Source organism: Talaromyces proteolyticus (assembly GCF_021365285.1).
Source record: "Talaromyces proteolyticus strain PMI_201 chromosome Unknown BGW36scaffold_8, whole genome shotgun sequence".
NCBI classification, from domain to species: domain Eukaryota; kingdom Fungi; phylum Ascomycota; class Eurotiomycetes; order Eurotiales; family Trichocomaceae; genus Talaromyces; species Talaromyces proteolyticus.
Genome location: NW_025764284.1, coordinates 1,095,932 through 1,122,008, shown reverse-complemented (window position 1 = coordinate 1,122,008; position 26,077 = coordinate 1,095,932). Strand labels below are relative to the sequence as shown.

Genomic DNA, 26,077 nt, shown 5'->3' with positions numbered 1-26,077 from the left:
TGGCTCCGTGTAAGAAAAGTTACTCTTGGCTATAACTACTAATTACGTATACGATGATGCTGTGCACACCGCATTACGTTAAATATTGCAATTTCCACCTCAATTATTGGATTAGAAAGTAAGTACAGATTTTTATTAAATCTAAAACATTGCGAGGTTTGAGAAGTAAATGTCATATACACACTAGTGCAATGTAAAAATAGGCCATCTCATGGAAACAAACATAGATTTAGAGTACGAAACTAGTCTGTACTATGTGTGCTGTGATGGTGTTGTTTGGGGCTACTAGAATTCTGGCCTTGACGCCCAAAAATGAGCTCAAGTCGCGACGCTAACATTCCATGAAAATATTGGGTTTAGTGAAGTATAAGGAGAACCCAAAAGACTGCACGGTTTTAATTGTGCTGAGACATTGGTGCAGCATGATAGCATCTTCAACAGCTGTTTATGAGCCTAACAAGTAGGATAATACAAACATGAAAGTCATAACGTTCATAACGTTCATATTTTCATATTCCTAAGAATAAGGAAAATTGAAGCCGCAAAGTTTAATAGTGGTATGGTGGAGATCCTCTAGACCCGACGTGGCTAGCGCGAGCCAATCGCGGAACCAATGCGTTCCGAGCTTGGACGGACAAAATTGTGGTTGCGTAACGGAACGGAAATGCAAGCAAGGCCGGTGGAAGGGTTGCCTTTCGAAGCCGGACCGGAGACGGAAAGAGTGACCAAAAGCATTCAGAGCCCCGCTGAACTTGCCGCATACGGGTAGCACCTGCGGTATTGTGACGGTAATTACGCAGGGGCGATCCCCCGTGGCTTGTAATAAGGTTCGTACGAAAACGTCACCACTCTCAACCGCCGCCACTGATTGGACCGCGCTGGCAGAGCTTCAAGGCTGTCCTCCTCTCGTTTGCCGTTCTAGGATCAAGGTAGCTGCCCTTTCGCATCACATAGGCTGGCCAAGACTAACCAGAGATCGGCGGGGCATCGTTATGTATTGTTACACAAGGCGTCGTTTTTGTCTCGCTTTCTGTTTCGTTTTGTTGATCTGCAGAGAACACCGTTACGCTGGGTATATCACCTAGCTCGCTCCTTATATTCACTCTGGCTCCTGCACATCGTTTCGGTTGGTGCTTCTCAGGTTGACCTCGGGCTGTACACAGGCGCCTTGCATAGCTACACTCCTCAATGGCTTCTGAAAAGTTTGAGGCCGGCGATGCGCCGCCAGACCCCCATAGCATTTCCCACCTTTCGTCTGCGTCGACAACCGAGGAGGACAAGCGTCCAAATCAGGACGATGAGATAACAGACGTCAATCGGTCGAGCGACGATGACTTGCCCGGAACATTTGAGCCAGTGCGACCGGGAGACCGCGAAGAGCTGACCCGGATCGCGTCGTCGCTCTCGTCGCGACGTGCCAGCACCCTGGGTCGTCGCGAAAGCAACGCCATAACCCGCCTGGATACTGTCGACGAACTCGCTCTGGAGGATCCTCGACTCGAACCCGCCAATACGAAATTCGACGCCTATCTGTGGGCTCGAAAGAGACTACGCATGCTGCAGCAGGAAGGAATCCGCCCGCAAAGAGCCAGTATCACCTTTAAAAATCTAAACGTGTCGGGTTCAGGAGCTGCCTTGCAATTACAAAATACAGTCGGCTCGGTCTTGTTGGGCCCATTGCGGCCAGGGGACTTCTTCAGTTTCTCCAAATCAAAAACCCACAAAAAGATTTTGTCTAATTTCGATGGCGTCCTCAAAAGCGGTGAATTGTTGATGGTTCTCGGGCGACCAGGCAGTGGATGTTCCACATTCTTGAAAACTCTGTCTGGTGAATTGCATGGACTTGATCTGGACAAGGAGTCTGTCATACACTACAGTGGTGTTCCAATGAACAAGATGCATGCTGAGTTCAAAGGCGAGGTCCTGTATAACCAGGAAGTCGACAAGCACTTCCCTCATTTGACTGTTGGCGAAACATTGGAATTTGCCGCGAGAGCAAGGGCCCCAGCTCATCGCTTTCAGGGTCAGACCCGGGATGATTATGTCAACGAAACCACCCAAGTGGTCATGGGTGTCTTCGGACTATCGCATACCTACAATACCATTGTTGGCAATGACTACGTGCGTGGTGTGTCCGGTGGTGAACGAAAGCGGGTTAGTATTGCTGAAATGGCTCTCTCTAGGGCACCCATTGCGGCATGGGATAATAGCACTCGCGGATTAGATGCAGCAAGTGCTTTAGAATTCGTTAAAGCACTTCGTATGTCTGCCGATTTATCTGGAAGCTGTCAGAGTGTGGCCATCTATCAAGCGTCTCAAGCCATTTATGATGTTTTTGACAAGGTCATTGTCCTGTACCAAGGTCGCCAAATTTATTTCGGCCCGTGTAGCCAGGCAGAGCAGTACTTTTTTGACATGGGATGGTCGAAACCTTCTAGACAGACTACCGGTGATTTCCTCACCTCGGTCACTAACCCACAGGAGCGTCAACCTCGAGAAGGAATGGAGAACAAGGTTCCGCGCACTCCGGATGAATTCGAAACATATTGGAGGAACAGTTCTCATTATCAGGCTTTGATGCGAGAAATCGAGGAGCATGAAGCCACCCATCCCGTGGGTGGTGGCGCAGAAAAGGATTTGGCAGACAAAAAACACGCTCAGCAGGCCAAACACGTCAACCCGAAGAGTCCTTACTTGATGTCCATACCCATGCAGGTTCGGCTTTGTACCAAACGGGCCTATCAAAGGTAGTTATTTTCGCTTTTCTTCGCAATCTGAACATATATACTAAGAGCAAAATGCAGATTATGGAACGACAAGGCTACCACATTGACGACGGTGATTGGTCGTGTATTCATGGCTTTGATTATTGGTTCCATCTATTTCGGGTATGTGGTTTTAATTCTGCAAGTATATATCGAAACTAACAAAACTCAGTACACCGAATGCAACGGCAGGATTTCAAAGCAAAGGCGCCGCCATATTTTTTGCAGTTTTGTGAGATCATACAAACGTGATGACATTTAATTTGGGACTGACAGTTAGCAGACTGAATGCGCTCATCAGTATAACGGAGATCAACTCATTGTATGATCAGCGTCCCATTATCGAAAAACAAGCGTCATACGCCTTCGTCCACCCCTTCACTGAAGCACTAGGTAGTATAGTGGCAGATCTTCCTATCAAATTTGTTGCTTCAGCGGCCTTCAATATTGTACTCTACTTCCTTGCTAGTCTGGTAAGTCAAAATGTCCTCTGTCTTGAAGAAGATCAATATATTGACTTCCAATAGCGCTCTGAGCCATCTCAATTTTTTATCTTCTTTCTATTTACATTCATCGCCACTTTATCCATGTCTTCGATCTTTCGAACGCTGGCCGCCGCAACGAAAAGTCTGGCCCAAGCCATGGCTTTGGCTGGTGTCATGGTCTTAGCCATCGTTATATACACCGGCTTCGTTATACCTGGCCCCCAGATGCACCCTTGGTTTTCGTGGATTCGCTGGATCAACCCCGTATTTTATGCTTTCGAGGCTCTTGTAGCGAATGAATTCCATGGGCGTGAATTTGGTTGCTCGAGCTTCGTTCCTGCGTATCCCAACCTGTCTGGCAACACCTTCATCTGCTCTTCACGCGGTTCAATCACTGGTCGAATGACTGTATCTGGTGATGACTTTATTGCAAGCCAGTACGATTATTCCTACTCACACGTATGGAGGAACCTAGGAATTTTGATAGCCTTTTGGATATTTTTCATGTTTACCTATCTCATTTTCACTGAATTCAATTCGGCAACCTCTTCAACTGCCGAATTTCTTGTCTTCCGCCGCGGTCGAGTTCCTGCATATATGACGAAGTCTGACAATGATGCCAAGAACGAAGCTGTCGAAGCACCCTCATCGCGCGGTAAAGATGGGGAGGAGAAGCAACAATTGCAGGTTCTTCCCGAACAACATGATGTATTCACATGGCAAAACGTGTGCTACGATATTCCTGTTAAAGGCGGCCACCGGCGGCTTTTGGATAACGTCTCCGGCTGGGTCAAACCAGGAACACTTACAGCACTTATGGGAGTATCCGGGGCCGGTAAAACCACGCTTCTTGACGTTCTTGCGCAACGTGTTTCTATTGGGGTGGTAACGGGAGATATGTTTGTTAATGGCAAGCCGTTGGATCCTAGCTTTCAACGCAAAACTGGATACGTTCAACAACAAGATCTTCACTTGGAGACCAGCACTGTCCGAGAGGCATTACGATTTAGTGCCGCCCTACGCCAGCCTAAGAGCACACCCATGTCTGAGAAGTATGCCTATGTGGAAGAAGTAATCAAAATGCTTAATATGGAAGACTTCGCTGAGGCTGTGGTTGGAACACCTGGCGAAGGTTTGAACGTTGAGCAGCGCAAGCTTTTGACTATAGGCGTGGAATTGGCTGCTAAACCCGCTTTACTGTTGTTTCTGGACGAGCCCACTAGCGGTCTCGATTCCCAAAGCTCTTGGTCTATTTGTGCTTTTTTGCGCAAGTTGGCAGATAACGGTCAGGCTGTTTTATCGACTATCCATCAACCTAGTGCCATTCTTTTCCAACAGTTTGACAGACTTCTGTTCTTGGCGAAGGGAGGTAAGACGGTGTATTTCGGCGATATTGGCAAGGATTCCACAACTTTATTGGACTATTTTGAGGGCAATGGCGCACGGAAATGTGACGCTGCTGAGAATGTAAGTTGACTTCACTTTTCAATACTTGTCAAGACCGATAATCTGATAATATCAAGCCTGCGGAATATATGCTCGAGATCATTGGCGCAGGTGCGTCTGGTAAATCAACTCAAGATTGGCCCTCCATTTGGCAAGAATCCAAAGAGTCAAACGATATCCAAGCTGAACTCGGCCGAATTCATCAAGAACGATCTGCTGCACACTCTCAGCCCAATGGCGATAATAGCACTTCCGAAAACCAGTCTACTCTGGCTGCTTCCAATTCTTCAGAATTTGCAATGCCGTTCAAAGACCAACTTTGGCTCGTTACTGTTCGCGTGTTCCAGCAGTACTGGCGTGATCCCCAGTATATCTTTGCCAAGTTGCTCTTAGGTCTGGCATCTGCATTGTTTATTGGGTTTTCATTCTTCAAGCCAAACAGCAGCTTGCAAGGATTCCAAGATGTTATATTTAGCACGTTTATGATGACGTCTATTTTCTCCACACTTGTCCAACAGTAAGTCTACCCTTTTATTCAATCTCTTTATTTCCAACTTATGTCTCACCGAAATCAAGGATTATGCCTCGATTTGTCCAACAACGATCGCTGTATGAGGTTCGAGAACGCCCCTCCAAAGCATATTCATGGGCCGCCTTCCTCGTCGCCAACGTCGTTGTCGAAATTCCGTACCAGATAATCTTGGGTGTAATTGTGTGGGCAAGCTACTACTACCCCATCTATGGAGCAAATCAAACATCAGAACAACAGGGTTTGATGCTGCTTTTCGTCGTCCAATTTTTCATCTTCACGTCTACCTTTGCCGACCTAGTTATTTCCTCAATGCCTAATGCTGAAATGGCTGGTACAATTGCCACATTCGCATTCGCATTGACCCTAACTTTCAACGGTGTTATGCAGCCACCTAATGCATTGCCCGGATTCTGGATCTTTATGTACCGCGTCTCGCCTCTAACATACCTTGTCTCTGGTATGACTGGAACCGGTCTGGATGATCGACCTATCGTTTGCTCGAGTCCTGAGAGAAGCGTCTTTGATCCTCCCACTGGCCTTACCTGCGGCGCATACATGAAACAATATCTTGCAGTAGCTCCCGGTGTTCTTTACAACCAGGACGCGACGAGTAATTGTCAATACTGCTCTCTGACTAACGCAAACCAGTTCTTGGCTGGTAGCAGTATCTGTACGTCCACATACTCCCCCAACCTAAACGTAACTTACTGATGGAATTAGACCCCGATCAAAAATGGCGCAACTGGGGAATCGGATGGGCTTACATCGGTTTTAACATCTTCGGCGCCTTAGCATTGTACTATGCATTCCGTGTGCAGCATTACAGCCCTACATCCCTGATTAGAGGAGTGCGTGACTGCGGAAGCGTTGTCGGACGCATGTTCAAGAGAAGCTCCGAGGCACCAAAGGGTACAAAACCGCAAGATGGAAGAGTTTTCTAGCCGTTCTTTACTTTTCTATATTTTTGTCTGACAACCATCTATCTGTTTTTAATTTGTTTGCTTTTTTGTCCACCTATATAATTACTTCTAGTAACTTTCTCTACGATGTAGATAGTCACTACACCTTTAAAAATACATTTTCTTAAGTTTTATACTCAATTTAATGTTGTTTTTATGTGATTCTGAAGACCCACAAGGCGTTGAACTTAAATATCATACTCGCTCTTTATTAGTTTATAAATATCCTGCTAATATGTACATGACAATATTTGAAATGCTCATTTAATGTATCAACATCCCATTCTCTTCTCAAAAGTCAAACGCAAACCGAACAACTGCAATTCCTGTCGCAGAATAATGACAAACAAGAGTAGACTTATCATTCCAACCGTTCTTCAAATCCACACTTATTTGAACATTTCGAGGAATACTGGAAACCGGAGAAGAGTCTTGTCCTAAAGACTCTTGCTTTATACCCTCGTCTTCAAACTCGGCTTTTGTAGATGGGGAGGGATCACGGCCACTCGGGTTCAAGCGAAGAGTCATGTTACTTGCCAGAGTGTAGATCTCTTGTACACAGCGATTCTGTATTTCCCTGTATGTAGCACGCTGATCGGGAGTACAACTCGGTGCCTTTACGGCACTGTGTAGCAATTTGAGCGCATGATATGAGAGTCTCATTCTGAAGTTGCTTTGCTGGATTTTGCAGGCCAGATGATGCAGATGATGCACATTGTCAAATCGGTTGATGTAATCTTGGCATTCGTTATACGGGGTTAATGGCGGGTCAATACCATAGTCAGCCATCATCACGGTTACTTCAGGATCGGATGGTTGTAATGGGTATATCGTCTTCTCTACGTCAGCAATATCGTGGAGAATGGATGGCACGCTGTGCTGCAATTCGTCGAGGTCTTCGGCGTCAAGCAGGCTCTGGATGCGACCGCATATTCGACTGCAGTGGTGACAGAATATAACTGTACGGAGGATAGGGTATTCCGAAGGGTTGCAATATTTATAAAAGAAAAGAATATATGTGATTGCGTCCTTCCATTCCTGACCGTTCATGAAGGATTGCATCTCCTAGAGCCGAATGAGTCAGAACTATTATTGAGTAAAGAATAGGGGAAGGGTGTGTAGATGAGCTACATGATGATCAATGAGCGTACCATGTTGGTGAAAAAGATGACAAAGAGATTTCTTCCGTCCAGGGTAGAAAATTGCTCTGGTCCCCTTTGGCGCATCAGTTCTGTGATTATGCGGTTGTGGATTCGCCATCCAAAAGATGCGGTGGCCGAGTTGACGTTGTCCTTCAAGCTGAGAAGAAGCTTTCAATATTTGCAATTAGTTTTATTCGACGTTGATAAATCATAAGAAAAGCGAATATTCAATCTCCCTACCTCGTATATCCCCAATAACCATATGGCTAACAAGGTTTCGTCGCTCTTATACTGTCGAGAGTCATGCAGAGCAGAACTTACAGCAGCAATTGCAGTTCCATATGTTTTCGTTCGCCGAGATAGAGTTATAGGAGAGCATATTTTGTGGGCCATATATGCACATGCAACAGCATTACAGGCGTGAAGTACGGCGGACGAAGAGCTGGCTCTGGAAAGGATACGTGGGATAACTGCAAAGTTTCCTCTGCCCAACTGGTACGCAGATTTGATGCTATGCATGAAAAATGGAATATAGTGAGTATCCCAAGATGGAGATATCTGTTGGTTATATGGTAAGGGTAATAATAATTTATAACGATTGCCATTCTCGCTCTTGTAACCCTGGTCAACTCGTTCACGCAGGGTTGGATATTTTCGTTCGTTTCGGCCTTTAGTCGAGACAGACGAGTCAACGTGGGTTTGGTCTTGCTCACTACGCCGTCTCCGCCGATCCATGCTCGTGCCTGATGAAAACGAAGAGGCATTTTCCACTCGAAAGTGTATCTGCGATTCATCTCGATATCCGGAGCATGGCTGTCTCTTTCTCAGACACTGGCCGCACTCTGGACGCCTAAGATCACACTATAGAAATTAAGTTATATTTAGATCCAATCTCATTTTGGCTTAATCAAGCTTTTTTGAAAGGCGGATTGGGAAAAGATGTCTCAAGTCCCACTTACTCTGATACGTCTTTGCCGGCAATTATAGCAGTCACGGCTTGGTCTGCCAACGTTAGGCATGGTATTTCTCAAAAATGGAAAGTATCTGTGAAAAGCAGTTTCACATAGTTATGTAAAGAAATTGCAGTGAGTTTAATGAATTGACGCCGTGCGCTATGCTTTGGAGAATTCCAAATATACATACAATATACAGGACTAACCTTTAAGGCGCCACCGAGACTTCGCTGATGTTCTAGTTTGGCTACGCTAACTTGTTTAAGAAATTGTTTCGCGCCTAACTTTCATGAGCCAATAAGAAATTGCTGTTCGGTACGTATTCTTTTCTTCAGCGTGCGTGAGCCTCGGATTGCTCTTTTGTTAGCTTGATGTTGCAAAAGGGATTATTGGGCAAAATCCGATTTACCTAGGTCAGGTTGCACGGTTTCCCTTAGCTTTTGAACTATTCATGGCCTTTTTATAAATTCTGGATTACGTATAAAGTTCATCGTAAGAAAGATATATTTTTTTCTTGTCAATTTGGCCATTTTTTGATATTATTTGACGAAAGACCTGCAATATTACCTTCTTGTATCCGATTCGACAGAAATATGATGGCATTTTCAAAAATTTCGAACATGATTCGTCTTTGTGAACCTGCTCAACATATGGAAGGTCCGTTGAGCGTACACCTTGACCTCTGACAGTGGACGTTCACCGCCTTCACGTTACCCCAATTATTCTGCCGCCACAAACAACATAGCACAAGTATTGAGTTTCCTAAACCAATCTCAATCCCGACAAGATCCAACTCAATATTTCCTTTCCCCGCTATAGCATCGATATGCCTCCCAAACCTGCGAAAGGCGAATACATTGAAACCGTCAGCTGACTACGCTAAACCCAACTGCCGCCTCGAATCCAAAAGCTAACCCCGTGTAGGACACTGGCAACAAAATATCTCGACGCTCGCTCATCCACGGCACCCAACACATCATCCTCGGCGGAAAAACCGTCATTCAGGCCGATGCAGTCATTCGCGGTGATCTATTCCGCGTACATACGGCCTCTTCACAATCCACTGGCGAAGACGGGACTCCTGCACCAGCACCAAGTAACGCACCGTCCATTGCGATAACCGTCGGGCGATACACGTACATCTCGCGCTCAGCGATTCTGCACCCTCCCTCGCGTTTACATCGTGGCATACACTCGTACTATCCGCTGAAAATGGGGGATCATGTGTTTGTCGGAGAGAGGTCGGTTGTCGAGGCCGCGCAAGTGGGGAATCATGTACACATTGGTAATGATGTGGTTGTCGGAAATATGGTGATTATTAAAGACTTTGCATATGTTTTGGACGGTGCTGTTGTGCCGGCTGGAATGGTTGTGCCGAGTTTTTGTGTTGTTGGCGGGAGTCCGGCGAGGATTGTTGGGGAGGTGGGTGAGGGGTATGGAGTTGAAGGGGCTGAGGGTGGGATGGCGAGGGAGAGATATAAGCTGGTTGGAAGATAATCAGTTAGGTCCTTTTTTTATTACGTCTTTATTTGATACCCAATGTCGTTTACTTGATGGAAGACGAGGCGTTTGGAAAGTTTGAATTACATACAGCAAAACAAAACGATTGTATGTGCTAATACCACGCTACTTACCTATTTCATATTTTCAACTTTCACAGCACGCTTCAGTCTGTTCTCCTCTGGTCGATACGGTTGACCAGCCTCTTCTCTGGCCATATCATTAATCCATCTCCCGTTGGGCTTGAGAGTCTTGCCTTTCGTGAGTTCCGACGCGAGATATAGCCAAGTCAACGCACTGCCTACAGTGCTAACTTCATCACTGACCGTATTCAGTGCCGTATGACTCATGCGATTGTACAGATCATGGTCCGTCCAGAGATCATACAGATGTTTTGCAACAGCATCTGTGTCGCCAACCTCGACTAGGAATCCGTTTACTCCATCCTGCACTTGCAAGGGAATACCGCCAGCCATACTCGCAATTACGGGCTTTCCTTTATGAATAGCCTCCGAAACTTTTACTTCAAACCCTTCTCTAGTGGACAGCTGTAGAGCGATCTTCGCCTTTGAAAGAAGCGCGTTGAGCACTTGGTCGGCCGGGCCGAGCCGTATGATACAGACATGATCCACTAGGTTAGAGAGTTCTTCTCTCAGGTGATCCCGTACCTCATCATAGATCAAGCTGCCATCGGGATCGTCTATGGAACCGTGGCCGCAAATAAGAAGTTTTGGTGGCTTGATATTGGGAGACTTCTTAGTAAGGAGATCGAAGAACTTTGCGTATGAGTCCAGGACATCGATAATGCCCTTTGATGGGTCGAAGCGGGCAACCTGAATAATGTATTGGTCTATATTCTCATTTAGCGCATTTCTTTGACTAGTGGAAGGAAATTAGAATTACCGTCGGGGTATTCGATCGTTGTGACCTGGCTATTTCGGCACAAGGTGTTGAAAAACCGGCCGTAAAAGGCGATATCCCAATCACGCATTGTTTTGTTAAGTCCATCAAGCCTAGTAAGTTAGATTTATATTACACATCTGCAGTATTTCGGAAATGAACACACCAATCAGTTGAAGCCGGCATATAGCCGACTATTTCGTGAGGGATGTCGGCTGGAACAAATGATTCAACAGGTTGGCTGATGAACAAGTCCGCCATCTTGATACGCTCCCAAAGCCATTCCCATGCCTCAGCCTGTGGGGTACCAGGTGTGTTGACGAGATCACTTCGAATCTGAATATGGCTACGAAAAATGACGGGCCGGTTGGGTGCTATTTTCTTTGCTATTGGTATAAGGGATGGCATCTGGGGATCGTCTACGATTATGATATCAGCTCCTCCTTCAGATGGTGGACTTAATGGGCCTCCGGAAGAGACCCAGTATCTATTCGCATTGTCGCATAACCAATCACTCATTTCTTTTTGCTGTTGGGGGCCGAAGCGTTCTTCTGGAGCCGCAACCCCTTGGAGGATGTTGTGGTTTGTCTTGGTGATACGAAAAACACCTGGACGAGGCTTGGGCACATACCTAATAGAAAATTATCAACTGCGACAAAGTAATTGGTGAGCCTGCGGAGGTTATAAATTGTCATACCATTTAAGGTCCACGTCCATATTTACGGCGCATCGCACCAGCGCGTGACGCATAAGAGCAACGCCACCACCCTGGGGAGTTGCGCTGAAAAACGCAATTTTTACCTTGCGATGCTTCAAATCGGCAGCATAATGCTGTACAGCCGCCCAGGTAGTAGGCCCAACTGTACCCTTGTAGTCATCTAGACTGGCAATGCGGATGCGGAATGCAGAGTCCACTTCGACGCGGCCTTGTAAGCCAACCTCCGTTATGGGATTATTACCCGGGCCGAAGAATCTAGCTTCATCAGTACTATTACTACAAGGATTTAGGAGACCATGTACATACCTTAGGCATCTTCTGGCCATTGACTCGGCCATTTCATCGAGACTTTTAGCTTCCCATTTCGTGCTTCTATGTTTAGACCAGAATGTCGAGACTGGTGCACCTTCTCGGAAGACTATTGGAACGATATCCAGCGCGTGCCAGAGACGTGAGCATAATGTTGGAATGCGAACTGCGATATCTTCCGGCATGGCCAAACCCATGATACGCTCCATGTGCTCCTGGCTGTATTCGGACAGGTTCATGAGAATAAATTCTGCTATCTCTTCTTTAGAGATGTGTTTGCCGCCAGATTTCTCAAATTTGTGTTCGTAAAAGTCCAGGAGATAGGTGGTGTCGCGAATCGCAATTGCGACAATGGTGTTCTCATGATTGAACTTTACTGAAAGACCTGCGTATAGAGTCTACTATATGATCAGCAAGCTAGCTACATGAATGATGTTTGCACGCACATCTAACGGCGGGCCGGACCAGGAGTTTTTCTGCGCATGCTGGCGCAGGAGGTCTAACTGGTAAGCCGATCCACGACGCTGAAAGGCGTGGTGAGGTTCGTGCGAAGACATCATTCCTAGGCGAGCAGAAACTGAGCCTTCAAAGTCGTATGCGATTTGAAAACTCACATGGTGGCAGTACCAACTATCACTGAACCATGAGAGTGAGTTTTGTATCCCCGGCCGCGCCGGATGACACGTCGATGACGTATACTAATCAGAGTAACCCATCATCACGAGACAGCTGGAGGAAGAAAGTTGCTCCATAGGAGAGAGAGAGAGACTCTGATTGCCTGATCAATCTGCAGACATGCATGAAGTGTGTTTCCTCGACTCTGTAGATATAGTAGAAGTATAGAGATTGACTAGTAGATAGTAGATCATAGATGGACACGGGCCACGCCTTAGGGTTAGGTAACCCTGCAGATAGCCATCCCGAGCTAGGCCACTCTCGGCCTGGCTTGAAACAAAGTGGTCCATCGCGGGGTGTTAGTCAGCGGCTTGGCGCCAAATGCCCCTTTTCCCTTTCTCGCTGTTTGTGTGGACGGTGTGTGCATACCATACACATCCAAACCCTGCGTGCGCCCTCGTCCACGTCGCATCCTAGTGTCATTCCAGGATTATTTCCCCCTGTCTCTCACGAACCTCTCTGCTGTTGATCTTGTGAGTTGCCAGAGATCGTGTTCTGCAAATTTCCCAGCTATTGTGCGACATTGTTCAGCGTTGATTGTTTGTTCATGTGACCAACGGAGTCTAACAAAGAATCACGACCAGGTTCCAGAGACACACGTGGAAAGCCAATTGCTGTCAGCCCTCGATTGCCGAACCATAACCTTTACTTCTCGGGCGCCATCGCCGAAACAATCCAAGATGGGTGGTTCCGTGTCCAAGTTGATGGGGAAGATCTTCGGATCTAAGGAAATGCGCATTCTGATGCTGGGTCTTGATGCTGCCGGAAAGACCAGTATGTACCTGATATCCCGATAGTCAATTGCCGGCCCGGAAGCGCTGACAATCCCCGGTACAGCCATTCTATACAAATTGAAGCTCAACCAGGATGTCACCACCATCCCCACCGTGGGCTTCAACGTCGAGAGTGTGACTTATAAAAATGTCAAATTCAATGTCTGGGACGTCGGTGGACAGGACAAGATTCGTCCTCTGTGGAGACACTACTATTCTGGTATGTGTACAGCCGTTTGACAGCTTGGAGTCTTCTGCCAAAGTTGGACAGCCTGAGCTAATGATCTGCAGGCACCCAGGGACTCATCTTCGTTGTGGACTCCAGCGACACTGCCCGTCTGGAGGAGGCCAAGTCTGAATTGCACAAGATCATCAACGATCGTGAAATGAAGGATGCATTGTTGCTAGTGTTCGCCAACAAGCAAGACATCGAAGGCCGTAAGTAGCCGTGCTTAACTGCGATGTTGGGTGTATAGCTGTTAACTTTGCCGCAGGTCTTGCGCCTTCGGAAATCACCGAGAAACTGGCCTTGAACAAGCTCAAAGACCGATTATGGAATGTGGTGCCTAGTGTAGCGACGGACGGCAGTGGTATCTTTGAAGGATTGGTAAGCGGTCTATTGAAATACAAGCTTAGTCGGGCATTTCATTTATACTGACAACTGTAGGCCTGGTTGTCCAACAACGTCAAAACTCCTGCACCTGCAAAATAATTCTTCCTATCGGGAATTTCTCTCACGGTCAATCATTGGCACACCGGATTTGTATAACGCCTTTATTAATCACTTGACAGAGATATATATACCATCACGATCACGCAGCATTCCGAGATTTGTTTCCTATTCAGTGTGCCGGTTTTGTATGCATGTCGCCTCTGGCTCTCATGATATCCCTTCTGTATTCCATTATGTATTTCGTTCTGTATTTCCTGGACTTCTCCATTCCCTTTCTAATCTATCGTCATTTCATCATTTTTACTGCCATTTTGAATTGTCATTCGACCTGTTTCTTTCCCTTCACTCATGAAGATATAATACGCAGCGAATTATTGTATAGACAAATGTGAAGATTAAACTAAGTTTCGGACTGCAATCTAGAATCACAACCTTGCACCGCCAACGACGTCACATCCTGCATTTCGGACCTCGAATCCACCGTATCCAGGCCTCACGGAACTCGATGCCGTCAACTGCACCACACATCTTTCTTCTGTTTGGCAGACTATCTAGACCGTGATTACGATAGAATACGTAGGTGGTGGTGGCACAACCATTTTTGCCTCATCTCATACCCTTGTCTCAATATCAATATTCCATTTTTGTTCAGTATTTATGATATCAATCGATTCCTCGCCACTGCCACCGGACGACACTTTAAAAAGATTCCCTCCGATAGTCCCATTCCACATAAGAATCTGTCTACTTTTGCCCAAGTCCATCATACCGCTTTAAATCTCGCCTCACCTTCATATTCATACAAAGGAAACCCTATATCCGAAACCCACGATATGCCTCAGTATAAGGTTAACCAACAAGTTCGCTATAAACCTGTCGGCGGTATGTTCCTCTCCCTACTTACATCGAACCTTGTCTGACAGAAATTAAGGCCCTGAGAGCCACACATCCGAAACAGTCGGTAAAATCCAAAAAGTCATTACCGAACCCGGAAATCTGACAGGCCGCGAAGTAGCAGCCTCAGCTGAAGTTCCACGCTATGAGGTAACCACTTCATATATACATCTAAGTACTAACTCGTAAAACGAGTTGCTGAATTTTTTTTTTAAAGATTGAAAACAGCAATACCGGCAAACGGACCGCGATCAAGGAACCCAACATCCTTGGACCTGCCTAATCTGTTGAAACCACAGGCCGTGCATTACTATGGATGCACGTGGACGACGTGGGTTCAGCCGGTGCGCGGTGAAGAAGAGACGTATGATCATGAGGCGAAGGACCTGTTTCTGAGTATGGAGAATAATGAGTTGACCGCGATGGAGACGGAGATGGGCGTTGTATGTGCGGATAGTGAGTGTGCCGGCATGGGGATTGATGTTTAGAAGTCTATACGAGTAGAGAATAGAGTAGTCGATTATGTATTGCGTTGTAAGCTGCAACCTATTAATCCAGTTCATAACCGTCGACTATATTTTAATTATTGAATACACTTGAATGCCTATTTGCATCCCCCAAATGTCATTGCAAGAAAGTCATATCAAATAAGTAATATCAGAGAAAGAATTGAATCAAGGCTCATTGGGCCAAATCTCGTTTGCAATCTCACGCACCAACTTCAACTTGTCAAACATCCCCTCACGGCTGATAGCATTACCACCGTGGTGACTTGCAAATCCACATTGCGGGCTAACACCGCACTGCTTCAACGCCTCCTGCACAGAGATATTATTGCCCACTGCGATAAACCCGGCAGCCTGCACAATCCTGTTCTTCATCTCCACCTTATCCTCCAGAGTATCGAACTTGGAAGTGACGACACCCAGGATCACGTTCTTGGTTGCCGGCAGTTCTTTCAGCGGCTCAAAGCCGCCGGCGCGAGGAGTGTCGTACTCGAGATAGTACGTGTCGACATCCAGCTCCTTAAAAAGCTTGGCTGCAATTCGCTCATATCCGCCTTCAGAGAAGTGTCGGGATTTGTGGAAGTTGCCGCGGCAGAGATGCACGCCGACGTGCATGTCCGCTGGCCGCTTGGCGATGCAGTCGTTGTATAGTTTGATGTATTTGTCGAGAAGCTGCTCGGTGGTGCCGATATTGAGGGAATCTGCATTCCAGCCTTCGATCATCTTCTCGGAACAGAAATCTGGCGGGGGGTTAGTATAAATATACACGTATTCATCAGTGGGGATAATACATGGACTTACAAGCAAGATTGGGGTCATCGTATTGCACATTTCGGCACCCTGCCTCGTACAGAATGCGCAGTTCCTCCTGGTACGCCTTGGCGATGTCGCCGAAGTATTCCTCGTCGGAACTGTATACATCCTTGGGGTATGCGACACCTTCCTTGTACCGCATATGGTACCAGTTCGGTGCAGCCAATGTGATTTTGAGATTCTTAACCTCTTCAGGCTTGACGAGTTTGGCGAGGTACTTGAAGTCGTCGACATAGGTACTGCCCTTGTGCTTGATCTTGCCCGTGCAGACGACCGTCTCTCCAGGCTCAACTTTTTCCTCCACAAAAGCTGCGATGTCCGGCATGTAAAGGCGGAACATGCCTGGGTCGGGCTTGAAGATTTGCGTGAAGCCTTCCAGACCAGGGAAAAACGAGCCCCAGAACACTATCTCAATTAATACATGTATCTGTGATGCTCAAAGTGTCAAGTTTAAACCCACTGTGTCGACGGTACTCGCCATCAGTGATGGCATGATATCCGAGCTGTTCCTGCTTAGCGACAATATCATTAATATCCTGATCCTCGATGGGAACGAGCTCCTCTCTAGAGACTGTGCCCACAGTCAGGCCGTTACGCTTTGCGACCAAGATGTCGGTGCGAAGCAAAGAACCCAGGTGTTCAGCACGAAAGGGGGGATTCTGATGCCGAGACATTTCGTCTTCCGTTTAGGTATCCGTTTATCTTTGGATATATTCGCCACGTAGGCGTATGTCTCACTGAGCACTAGTGGTGACACAGACTACAATCGAAGAGAAACCCAGCGAGGAAATGAGGAGAAGCCAAATTGCGGTGCTGCAATGAAAAAGAAATAAAAAAGAGGGGCTTTGGTATCTCCAAAGCGGGGAATTACCCATTTGGGATGGATAGGTCTGCCTGAATCTTTTTCTAATAATAATACCAGCGATAATTGGAGCACAGCAGCGTCGTTTTCATTTTAACCGGAGGGGATTGATCTGCATCGGAAATCCCCCATAAAACCAACATACAACCAATACGGTGACGTTATTGGATGGCCCAAGAGAATTTCCTTAGCTTGATGCGACTTGTCGTTATGATTGGAGTAGTTATTATTAGTGAGGGTAAGTGTGCTGGGCTGATGTAGACAGATGTGGAGCAAATCGTGGCTGACTTAGGGTTTGTTCCACGAAGTATAATACTACATAACTTTAACCAGAGCCTTTTATTCACTTTACCGAATTCAATAACAAAACACTTGAAATATATAAATGCCAAACAGAACCATTCCGAGCGTTCCCACACCGGAAAAATAATAAGCGCTCGAGCCATCTAGATAGCTCCACATCAATTGATACACTCAAATTGCATCTCCACATGAAGTCATTCGTAAACAAGACTTATAAATCGGATATTTCTTCCACCTGATGAGAGTATACAGATTTTCTTTCCTTCCTTTATATATAAATAATTTCACTTATTTGACCGAACTCGGGGAATTCATTTCGTTATACCAATTGATAGAATCCAGGATTTGAGGACCCCACATATTAGTGGGGCTGCTATACTTGATATTTGTAGATAAAGATATAACATTTTGAAGCATTGAAGATTGAATGGATGGAAAGAAATGTATTATGCCCGTCAATCAATTCGATACCATGCTAGATACACACGATTACATGAGAATCAATTGATTTCTATACCTCACCACACCTTTCATATGTATGTGGGGCTCAGATACTACCAGGTGACAATGATCGAATTGATCGGCAAGATGGCTACGGACTTTTGCGGAATACATTTACTAGAGTAAAAAAAAAATATGAACCCAACTCCTAATAATTGACATGTAAAGAACTACCCGGCTAGCAACATGAATATACAGATTCCATCGTCAAAACAGACATCAGACATGATATGTATGCATCAGCAAAGAATATAATTTTGTTTACAACTTGGCAGCAGTGCCCGGCGCCGAAATTTCGTTGTACAGCAACGACGTCAAGAAATCGGCGTAGTCCTCGCCAGTGACCTGGGTGGCAAAGTATCGCGCTGCCAGCTGGTATTTGTTGCCCTTCGGAGCCTTTTGCGCCAGCGACTCGGTTTGTTCTTGCAACAGGCGCAGCGCATACGCCTTGTCGATGCGCTTGCCCTCTGCCGTCGTCACGTTGTGTTTGACCCATTGCCACAGCTGGCTGCGGGACACTTCGGCCGTAGCGGCGTCCTCCTGTATGCAGTTAGAAGAAAACTCATTTGATAAAGCGTATATGATAAATGGGGACGAACCATCAGGTAGTTGATAGGAATGCAGCCGACTCCGCGCAGCCATCCCTCCATATAGCCCAGTCCAATGTTGAGGTTCTTGCGGATGCCTTCTTCGGTGATGGAGCCCGGAACGTTGGTGTTCAAGAGGTCGTTGGCGGTGACGTGCACGTCTTCGCGACGGTTGAATAACTGGTTGGGCGTGGGCATGTACTTGTTGAAGACATCAAGAGCAATGCTAGCAAGAGCCGGGTGAGCGACCCAGGTGCCGTCGTGGCCGGCACGCACTTCGCGGAGCTTGTCCTTGCGCACGTTCTCCATGGCGACGTCGTTGGCCTTGGGGTCGTCCTTGATGGGGATCTGAGCGGCCATACCGCCCTGTTTCACATTAGCGTAAGATGTCAATTAGATGGGGAAATGGTCATACCATAGCGTGGACGCCGCGGCGATGGCAGGTCTTGATGAGAAGACGGACATAGGCGTCCATGAAGGGAACGGTCATGGTAACAGCTGAGCGGTCAGGGAGGACAAAGTTGGGGTTCTGGCGGAACTTCTTGATGAAGGAGAAGATGTAGTCCCAGCGACCGCAGTTGAGACCGGAGCTGTGATCGCGGAGCTCATAGATGATCTCGTCCATTTCAAAGGCAGCATTGATGGTCTCAATCAGGACTGTGGCGCGGATGGTGCCGCGGGGGAGACCGATGTAGTCCTGGCCGAGGTTGAAGGCGTCGTTCCAGAGACGGGCCTCGAGGTGAGACTCCATCTTGGGGAGGTAGAAGTACGGGCCGGTGCCACGGCTGATGAGTTCGCGGGCGTTGTGGAAGAAGTAGAGGCCAAAGTCGAACAGAGAGCCGGAAATGGGCTCGCCGTCAACGGTGAAGTGCTTCTCCTCAAGATGCCAGCCTCGGGCGCGGGCGATCAGGGTGGGCAGGGTTCGGTCGGTGCGCAGCTTGTACTCTTTGTTGCCCTGCTTGAAGTCGACTTGACGGCGGATAGCGTCATACAGGTTGACCTGGCCGTTGATCATGTTCTCCCATGTTGGGGCCGATGAATCTGTTTCCGTCAGACATGCTGATACAATGATCAGGTTACTCGAACATACCTTCGAAATCGGCCATGTAAGTGAAGACATCCGAGTTCAAGGCATTGACAACCATCTTGCGGTCGGTTGGGCCAGTGATTTCCACACGACGATCGACCAAACCGGGGGCAGGGGGGGCACCCTTCCAGGCGTCATTTTCTCGGATATGCTTGGTCTCTGGCAAGAAGTCCAGCAGCTGGCCGCGATCGATCTCGGCCTGGCGAGTCTTTCGTCGCTCGAGCAGCGCCTTGCGTCTGTCGTTGAAAGTGCGGTGCAAGAGGGCCAGGAAGGCGACGGCTTCCTTGGTGAGGATCTTGCGGTGCTCGCTGTTGACAGTGCCCAGGATAGACACTCCTTGGAGTTGAGCCTCGACGGTAGTCATTGTGACTTCCCTTTTTATTGTTTTATTAATTGCGGTCAGAATATCGATTGATACAATATCTCAATTATTTCAATTATTTCAATCGTATGTTCTATGTAGGAGGTTGCTGCACCTCGGGCGACAGGAGAGCAACCGATATATAGCTAGCTACGTCAGAATAGCCGCGGCCCATGGACCCGGACTGAGTAGGGCGAATCCCGACAGCCGTGACGCCCTCTGCCAGCTGCTGGCCCAATTACCTGCCCTGCTTGCTCTCTCTCGGCCTGCTTAGATATGCATACTTCCTCTCGGCCGACACTTGTGGTTACGCAGTTCCCCGCTTTGTCTGATCTGTGTCGAGTATATCGAGTGTATCGAGTACATCGAGTACATCCTCAATTGATACTGGCACTGATACTGACAGCACCACTGCTCCAATGCACACTTATTTCTATGCCCAGCTGCAATTCCACAAAGCCATCTTCATCATCCTGCTGGTTTCTGTATATACAATTGATAAATATCTTATCGTCATGGAGGGACAATGGAGACAATAGCCGCGGCAAAAACGATGGCGTGTCGACATCATCTCTCCAGACCCGCGGGAAAGTCATGTGATGCTGCTACGAGCCCTACGCTGAGCCCGGCTGGGCCCGATGTCGGTAATACCCGGTTGATCTCTATTCTTATCATTCATTACTCGATTGCATGTGAATATTAAATAAATAACCACATGCAGACAGTTCTTCTGCGATGTTTGCCGGACGAGTTAATAATTGTAGATAGAGAATGGGTGCTGCCCTAGTCTCAGAGATTGAAGAATACATCACTATTCATGACGTTCAAACATTGCCTGTACTAATGTGGCAAGTATCAATGGCTGTCACATGCAGATGCACGACAATATATATCAGCCAATCAGATGCAACCAAAGCATGTGATTGTGATATTATCATAAAGAAAGCCTTGATGTATTAATAAAACTGACGAGGCATTGATATATACTAAAAACAGTACGACGAATACCCATCCAACAACAAACACGGTATGGAAAAGCGAGTTAAATGTCTCATATCATACAGTTTCAATATACCGCCTCACCTCCCTGTAAACCCGTTAGCATCACTTCGTGTGCAAAGAGTACGCACTAACCAGTCAGTAACAGCCTCCTGCCACAGAATAACTTCATGCTCTCTCGTTCCGCTATAATGGTCGACAAACTCATCGCCAAACACTTCCCGCGCAATACTGCCTGGCCGACGGAAGATCTCGTTGGCTTCTTTGAGTGTTTTTGCGAGTCGCGCCCCCTTGTCGTTGGCGCCGCCGGTGTCCTCTCCCTTACCTAATGGAGGGACAGAAATTTCGAGCTTCTTCGCAACACCTCGCCATCCGATCGCGAGAATTGCCGCGAGCACATAGTGTGGGTTGGCGTCTGCCCCCGGAACGCGCACTTCGAAACGGGTCGCTTTCGCACTGGCAGTTGGTGGAGAGATTAGTCTGATAGATGCAGCTCGGTGTTCTAGACCCCAAGATACCGTGACCGGGGCCCAAAAGTTCTCAACCAGTCGTTTGTAGGAGTTCACAGTAGGCGCCAACAGAGGCATGATATCTGGTAGCCCTTCAAGCAGGCCAGCCAGGAAGTGTCTTCCCATGTCAGACAAATGCGCAATCTCGGGATACGGTGGGGAGGCGTCTGGCGTGTCTCGGACAAACAGGTTCTTGCCATCCTTTGAAACAATAGACACATGCATATGGCCGCTGTTACCTGGCAACCCTTCACGAGGCTTGGCCATGAAGGCTGGCGTGATGCCGAACTTGCTCCCAAGCGACTTGACGACATACCTACACATCTGCATCAGCACGAATCTTCGAAATATAAAACCAGGATACCCACTTGAATAAGCCAGCGCGATCCGCCATGTCTTTGATTTCGCCGAACTGTAAAGCCTTGAAATACCGGTCAGGTCAAGGCCCCTAATGACAGAATCTCAAGAACCCACAGCCTCAAATACCCCCGGTCCGCTCTCTGTATGCCATCCTTCAATATCACACTGAAACTTTTCGCAGGCGTCGAAAATGCCGTAGTAATACTCCTGGTTATGTACCGGCCGCGTAATGCTATATCCAAACATTCCTTCCGTTAACGAGGGAAGCGATTCGACGGGATTGTTCTTCAAAAAGGACGCTGTCGCTGATGAATTTCGCTCGCCGCTGGAGTCGTTCTGCGGGGCTCGGAACTGATAGAACTCATACTCGGCTGTAACACTCAGTACGGATCATCACCTCTATTAATCGGACCTAACATACCACCCGCCATTGCCTTGTAGCCCTCCTTTGCCAGCTTATCGACCGCTGTCTGGAGCAGGCCACGTGGACACGCACATATTGGCTCGCGCGTCTCTGGGTCGAAAAAGCTTACAAGGAAAAAGGGCACATCGTCCTCCCACGGAATGCGCCTAAAGCTGCTGAGGTCAGGAATCGCTAGTAGATCACGGTATCCATTCTCCTTGTTGCTAATCGCAAGCTCCTTGAAGTATGTGCGGTCGTGCATATCCCAGCCGAAAATCACAGAGCAAAAACCGAAGCCATCGGTGGCAATGGATAGAAACTTTTTCTTCGACACCAGTTTCCCACGCAGAATGCCGTCTGCGTCGACCCCAGCGAGTTTGACCTTGCTGTCGTTCTTCAGGATGTCGGCGACGTTGTCGCGTGTGACGACCAGCTCAGCCATGGCGGTCGCGTGCGTTCTCGGCTGGCTCGAGCAACGAACAGAAAAATCAATCGGCGAAAGCTGCAAGAGACCCAACGATCGACGGATTATGGCAGCGACTCGGAAGCTCCTGCTGTGTGTAGAAAACAGGGCTGCTCGATCGAACGAGCATCAGCGGTCACTTATCGCCGAAGCCGAGAGAAGGCTAGCCGTACACAGCCAAGCTCGGCCAGCAGGGATTGTGATAGATCCACGCCGCGACTCACCGCAACAGCCAGTGCTTACCTTCTTTGCTGCCGATGAGATGAATCACAGTCCTGCGCGGTATCGGCAGCCTAGCGATGCCACGATTTGCTCTCGAGCGACCGACAGTGCGGTGTGGGATGCGGGCATTCTCGTCTCGCCGAACCGTGGGATTAGATAAGAGAAACCAGTGGTCCCCACCATAATCTTAGTGATGGTCGCTGCTGCTTGATACCCCGCCATGCCTGGGCCTTTTTCCAGTCCATCGCATCCCAACTTGCCAGCAGGCCGTTCAGGGTTGCTGCCAAACTCGAGAGTCCATATCCCAGCCAGACCTGGCGAACAGAACCTCCTATCGTGAGTTGGATCGCTCAAGAACTGCTTATCAGTAACCTATCTCTGCCGAGATCGCTAACTTTGTCGGTAGCTACAAACATGGCAACAGCTCCAAGAGGTCGGCTTCAGGGCAAGAATGCCATCGTGACTGGTGCCGCAGGGTAAATGCTTCTGTCCACGCCTTCAACCATGCACGTTCAAGCTGACAGGCTTCAGTGGAATCGGCCTTGAAACCTCGATTCTCTTCGCCAGGGAAGGCGCCTCCGTGCTCATGGCAGACATCTCCGAGCCCGCCCTTGCCAAAGCCCTAGCGAAGCTCAAAGAAGTAGTGCCTACCGCTGGTCGTGTCGAAACGATCAAATGCGATGTCTCCAAAGAAGCCGATGTCCAGGCCATGGTCGAGTCGCAAGATAGCTGGGGCGGCACCGACGTCATCTTCAACAACGCTGGAATTATGCACGCCGACGATGCCGATGCTATCGATACGCCGGAGAAGATCTGGGATTTGACGCACAATATCAATGTCAAGGGTGTGTGGTTTGGCTCGAAGCATGCGGTGTTGAGTCTACGACGGCACAAGAAGAACAAGGGAAGCATCATCAACACTGCCAGTGTGGTGGCTCTGGTTGGCAGTGCTACGCCCCAGCTGGCATATACGGCGAGCAAGGGCGCCGTATTGGCTATGACCCGGGAACTGGCAATTGTGCATGCGCGCGAGGGATTCAGATTCAACTCTCTGTGTCCAGCTCCGTTGAAGTAAGCTACCAGTATGGGAAGAAATGAAAGCGAGACTAATGATTTCCCAGCACGCCGCTGCTCCAAGACTGGCTTGGTGATGACAAACCTAAGCGCCATCGTCGTGAGGTGCACTTCCCTACTGGTAGATTTGGCGAGGCCATCGAGCAGGCCAATGCAGTGGTGTTCTTGGCTAGTGATGAGTCTAGCTTCGTAAATGGCACTGACTTTGTTGTTGATGGAGGAATGACCAAGGTATGATTTATTCATTCTCTGTATGACGACTCGTCACTCACGATCGTTTAGGCATATGTCACCCCCGAAGGACCGGCTACAACTCCTCCTCAAAACCTCGGTAAATAAATGATATCCATAGATGACAATGCACTATTTAGGCAGGGACCTAGGTGTTTGTCTGCTCGTATTCAATTTGGTACTAGGATAGTAAGAACCGATTATGAAATTGCATCATCTATATTTTTTCATTCCTTCCAACATATAGTATAGCGTATGATTTCATCATTATAGATCTTGCGGAATATCGTTGACTAGGTGGACATTACACTAGCAGAACATGATGCTTCATTGATTCCCTTAGTCAAAGTGAGAGACCGAAAAATGTGCTACCTTGGTCTGTTCTTAGGTATTATTTCAAATGTTCCATTCTGAAGCACTAAAGCTCAGGTACTGCGTGATTGACATTCTGGATACATACATTCAAAGGAGTGTGTTTAGAGGTAATATCAGTCCAAGGCTTATCTTAAATTCACCCGGTTATTCTCGGTTATTCTTAGGATACTCAGTGCAGCCCTTTTAACTCCTCCTGAGTATACTCATCCTTACGTCGAAACCCGAGACCATTAACTCCACTTTCTCCATCCTGTCTGCCGAGGGGCGTCAAGTCCAACCAGCCGAACGTATTAATTAAATGCTCTCCACCTCGTGCATAGGTAGAGTAAGTGTGGTAAATCTTTCCCTCCTCGCCAATTCTGCCATCACCTCTGTAGAAGACGCTATTCCCAGGCTGTTCTCCCTCGGTAAAGTAGTGTTGGCCAACCTTGAGCAGCTCGTCCTTGTTCTTGAAGTTGTACTCAACCGGTCGAACAGCCTCGTCTTGCGTTACATGGACGTCGTAATTAAAGTCGCTGTCGTAGGACGATACCCAAGGGAACGTCCAGCCCATGCGCTTCTTGTACGCCTCGATCTTCTCGATCGGGGCACGCGACACGGCGACGAGGCTGGTGGAACGAGAGTGTAGGTGTTCTAGAGCAGGGAACGTATCGCCCATTACGCTGCAGCTAGGACAGCCGGCTTCCCAAGAGGGGTCGAACATGAAGTGATAAATAATCAACTGGCGGCGGCCGAAGAACAGGTCAGAAAACCCGATGCTTTTCTTCTCACCATCCTTAGGGCAGATAATGGTAAAGGTGTAGGCCTTGGTGAATTCGACGATTGGGAGCTTGCGTCGCTCGGCAGCAAGGGCGTCCCGAACACGTGTTGCTTCCTTTTCTTTCGCCAGGAGGCTCAGACGCGCTGCGCGATATTCGGCCGGAGACACAACCTGTTGTGATACAGTGAGAAGAGAGCTCGTGAAGTGACAGCAAGGAAAGGGACTTTCTATACTTGAACGGTAGTCATTGTGAAAGAATGTTGAATGAGGTATTGGAATCTCCAAATCAATCTTGACTTTGAAATTTTGTTTTGATCAGATGAGGGCAATCTTAGCTATAGTGACTTACAAGATTAACTGTAGGAAGGGAGGGAATTCAGCGCCCTTTATCTCTTCTCCCCCCAAACTTTATAACTGAAGTGCAGCCATATTCCATGCATCCCTCCTCAGACTCAATGAGTAATTGACCTGCAGAGTCGGGAGTCGGGAGAACGTTTCGCATTCGAAAGCATCCTGTTTACTCGGATTCAGGTGAGACACGCGTCATTTCAACGCGATTGTGCCGGCGCGAGAGTGACGCGGTGTCATATGATTTGCTTACCAGACTACCGACCTCGTATTGAAACTCAGTTTGGATAGGAGCCTTGGCCTGCAATTTGCTAAGGCCTTCATTTTGTGATCAGTAATCACAAATACATGAAGCTCCTGTCAAGTTATCTTCTACAAGCTCATCATGTATTTATCAGCAACCTACGAAGTAATTTGGGTTTGGTTGCCTGGAGGCGGCGCAACTTCAAGCCGAATATGATTTATTCTTTTCAGCAATAGAAATATGTCATGTTGAAGGCCGAAGGCATATCTTCTTGGTAAGGGACCCGTGCGCTATATACTGGGTTCTTGATCTGGGGAAGGGTTTCACGTGACGATGGCTAGCATC

General features: G+C 47.7%; 11 protein-coding genes across 11 annotated transcripts; 5 read left to right on the top strand and 6 right to left on the bottom strand.

Annotated features, from left to right (window-relative positions):
* The first annotated feature begins 1,078 nt into the window (after positions 1-1,078).
* BGW36DRAFT_199566 (putative ABC multidrug transporter) lies at positions 1,079-6,323 on the top strand. The gene is made up of 8 exons (XM_046209854.1): positions 1,079-2,747; positions 2,805-2,888; positions 2,938-2,997; positions 3,049-3,238; positions 3,293-4,717; positions 4,774-5,213; positions 5,273-5,898; positions 5,949-6,323. Exons 1-8 carry the CDS (start codon positions 1,189-1,191, stop codon positions 6,167-6,169), a joined length of 4,605 nt encoding a protein of 1,534 aa, XP_046070404.1. The 5' UTR covers positions 1,079-1,188; the 3' UTR covers positions 6,170-6,323.
* A 91-nt stretch (positions 6,324-6,414) lies between these two features.
* BGW36DRAFT_382397 (uncharacterized protein) lies at positions 6,415-8,462 on the bottom strand. The gene is made up of 4 exons (XM_046216527.1): positions 8,289-8,462; positions 7,570-8,190; positions 7,339-7,497; positions 6,415-7,252 (listed from the first exon to the last, which is right to left on the bottom strand). The coding sequence occupies exons 1-4, from the start codon at positions 8,346-8,348 to the stop codon at positions 6,479-6,481; spliced, it is 1,614 nt and encodes a 537-aa protein (XP_046070403.1). The 5' UTR covers positions 8,349-8,462; the 3' UTR covers positions 6,415-6,478.
* Positions 8,463-9,108: 646 nt separating this feature from the next.
* BGW36DRAFT_429141 (trimeric LpxA-like protein) lies at positions 9,109-9,779 on the top strand (the record flags this gene model as incomplete). Its single annotated transcript, XM_046220645.1, has 2 exons — positions 9,109-9,147; positions 9,207-9,779. The coding sequence occupies 2 exons, from the start codon at positions 9,109-9,111 to the stop codon at positions 9,777-9,779; spliced, it is 612 nt and encodes a 203-aa protein (XP_046070402.1).
* A 68-nt stretch (positions 9,780-9,847) lies between these two features.
* Positions 9,848-12,573, bottom strand: BGW36DRAFT_199526 (putative trehalose synthase (Ccg-9)). Its single transcript, XM_046209853.1, has 6 exons — positions 12,156-12,573; positions 11,707-12,107; positions 11,380-11,655; positions 10,849-11,313; positions 10,686-10,795; positions 9,848-10,632 (listed from the first exon to the last, which is right to left on the bottom strand). The coding sequence occupies exons 1-6, from the start codon at positions 12,267-12,269 to the stop codon at positions 9,917-9,919; spliced, it is 2,082 nt and encodes a 693-aa protein (XP_046070401.1). The 5' UTR covers positions 12,270-12,573; the 3' UTR covers positions 9,848-9,916.
* Positions 12,574-12,575: 2 nt separating this feature from the next.
* On the top strand, positions 12,576-14,241 carry BGW36DRAFT_382388 (putative ADP-ribosylation factor 6). Its single transcript, XM_046216526.1, has 5 exons — positions 12,576-13,158; positions 13,222-13,377; positions 13,449-13,595; positions 13,652-13,764; positions 13,825-14,241. The coding sequence occupies exons 1-5, from the start codon at positions 13,065-13,067 to the stop codon at positions 13,867-13,869; spliced, it is 555 nt and encodes a 184-aa protein (XP_046070400.1). The 5' UTR covers positions 12,576-13,064; the 3' UTR covers positions 13,870-14,241.
* A 422-nt stretch (positions 14,242-14,663) lies between these two features.
* BGW36DRAFT_299075 (uncharacterized protein) lies at positions 14,664-15,007 on the top strand (the record flags this gene model as incomplete). Its single annotated transcript, XM_046211495.1, has 3 exons — positions 14,664-14,712; positions 14,762-14,874; positions 14,942-15,007. The coding sequence occupies 3 exons, from the start codon at positions 14,664-14,666 to the stop codon at positions 15,005-15,007; spliced, it is 228 nt and encodes a 75-aa protein (XP_046070399.1).
* A 316-nt stretch (positions 15,008-15,323) lies between these two features.
* On the bottom strand, positions 15,324-16,815 carry BGW36DRAFT_382385 (putative methionine synthase, vitamin-B12 independent). Its single transcript, XM_046216525.1, has 3 exons — positions 16,504-16,815; positions 16,032-16,448; positions 15,324-15,970 (listed from the first exon to the last, which is right to left on the bottom strand). The coding sequence occupies exons 1-3, from the start codon at positions 16,715-16,717 to the stop codon at positions 15,399-15,401; spliced, it is 1,203 nt and encodes a 400-aa protein (XP_046070398.1). The 5' UTR covers positions 16,718-16,815; the 3' UTR covers positions 15,324-15,398.
* An 891-nt stretch (positions 16,816-17,706) lies between these two features.
* Positions 17,707-19,915, bottom strand: BGW36DRAFT_382384 (malate synthase AcuE). Its single transcript, XM_046216524.1, has 4 exons — positions 19,387-19,915; positions 18,712-19,337; positions 18,309-18,662; positions 17,707-18,249 (listed from the first exon to the last, which is right to left on the bottom strand). The coding sequence occupies exons 1-4, from the start codon at positions 19,745-19,747 to the stop codon at positions 17,971-17,973; spliced, it is 1,620 nt and encodes a 539-aa protein (XP_046070397.1). The 5' UTR covers positions 19,748-19,915; the 3' UTR covers positions 17,707-17,970.
* Positions 19,916-20,800: 885 nt separating this feature from the next.
* BGW36DRAFT_429135 (putative glutamine synthetase) lies at positions 20,801-22,457 on the bottom strand (the record flags this gene model as incomplete). Its single annotated transcript, XM_046220644.1, has 5 exons — positions 20,801-20,831; positions 20,879-21,568; positions 21,621-21,673; positions 21,727-21,983; positions 22,034-22,457. The coding sequence occupies 5 exons, from the start codon at positions 22,455-22,457 to the stop codon at positions 20,801-20,803; spliced, it is 1,455 nt and encodes a 484-aa protein (XP_046070396.1).
* Positions 22,458-22,952: 495 nt separating this feature from the next.
* Positions 22,953-24,401, top strand: BGW36DRAFT_199336 (short-chain dehydrogenase/reductase family protein). Its single transcript, XM_046209852.1, has 5 exons — positions 22,953-23,036; positions 23,107-23,176; positions 23,232-23,771; positions 23,822-24,005; positions 24,057-24,401. Exons 2-5 carry the CDS (start codon positions 23,115-23,117, stop codon positions 24,111-24,113), a joined length of 843 nt encoding a protein of 280 aa, XP_046070395.1. The 5' UTR covers positions 22,953-23,036; positions 23,107-23,114; the 3' UTR covers positions 24,114-24,401.
* Positions 24,402-24,549: 148 nt separating this feature from the next.
* Positions 24,550-25,388, bottom strand: BGW36DRAFT_360957 (uncharacterized protein; the record flags this gene model as incomplete). The annotated part of the gene is made up of 2 exons (XM_046214230.1): positions 24,550-25,311; positions 25,374-25,388. The coding sequence occupies 2 exons, from the start codon at positions 25,386-25,388 to the stop codon at positions 24,550-24,552; spliced, it is 777 nt and encodes a 258-aa protein (XP_046070394.1).
* Between the last annotated feature and the right edge of the window lie 689 nt (positions 25,389-26,077).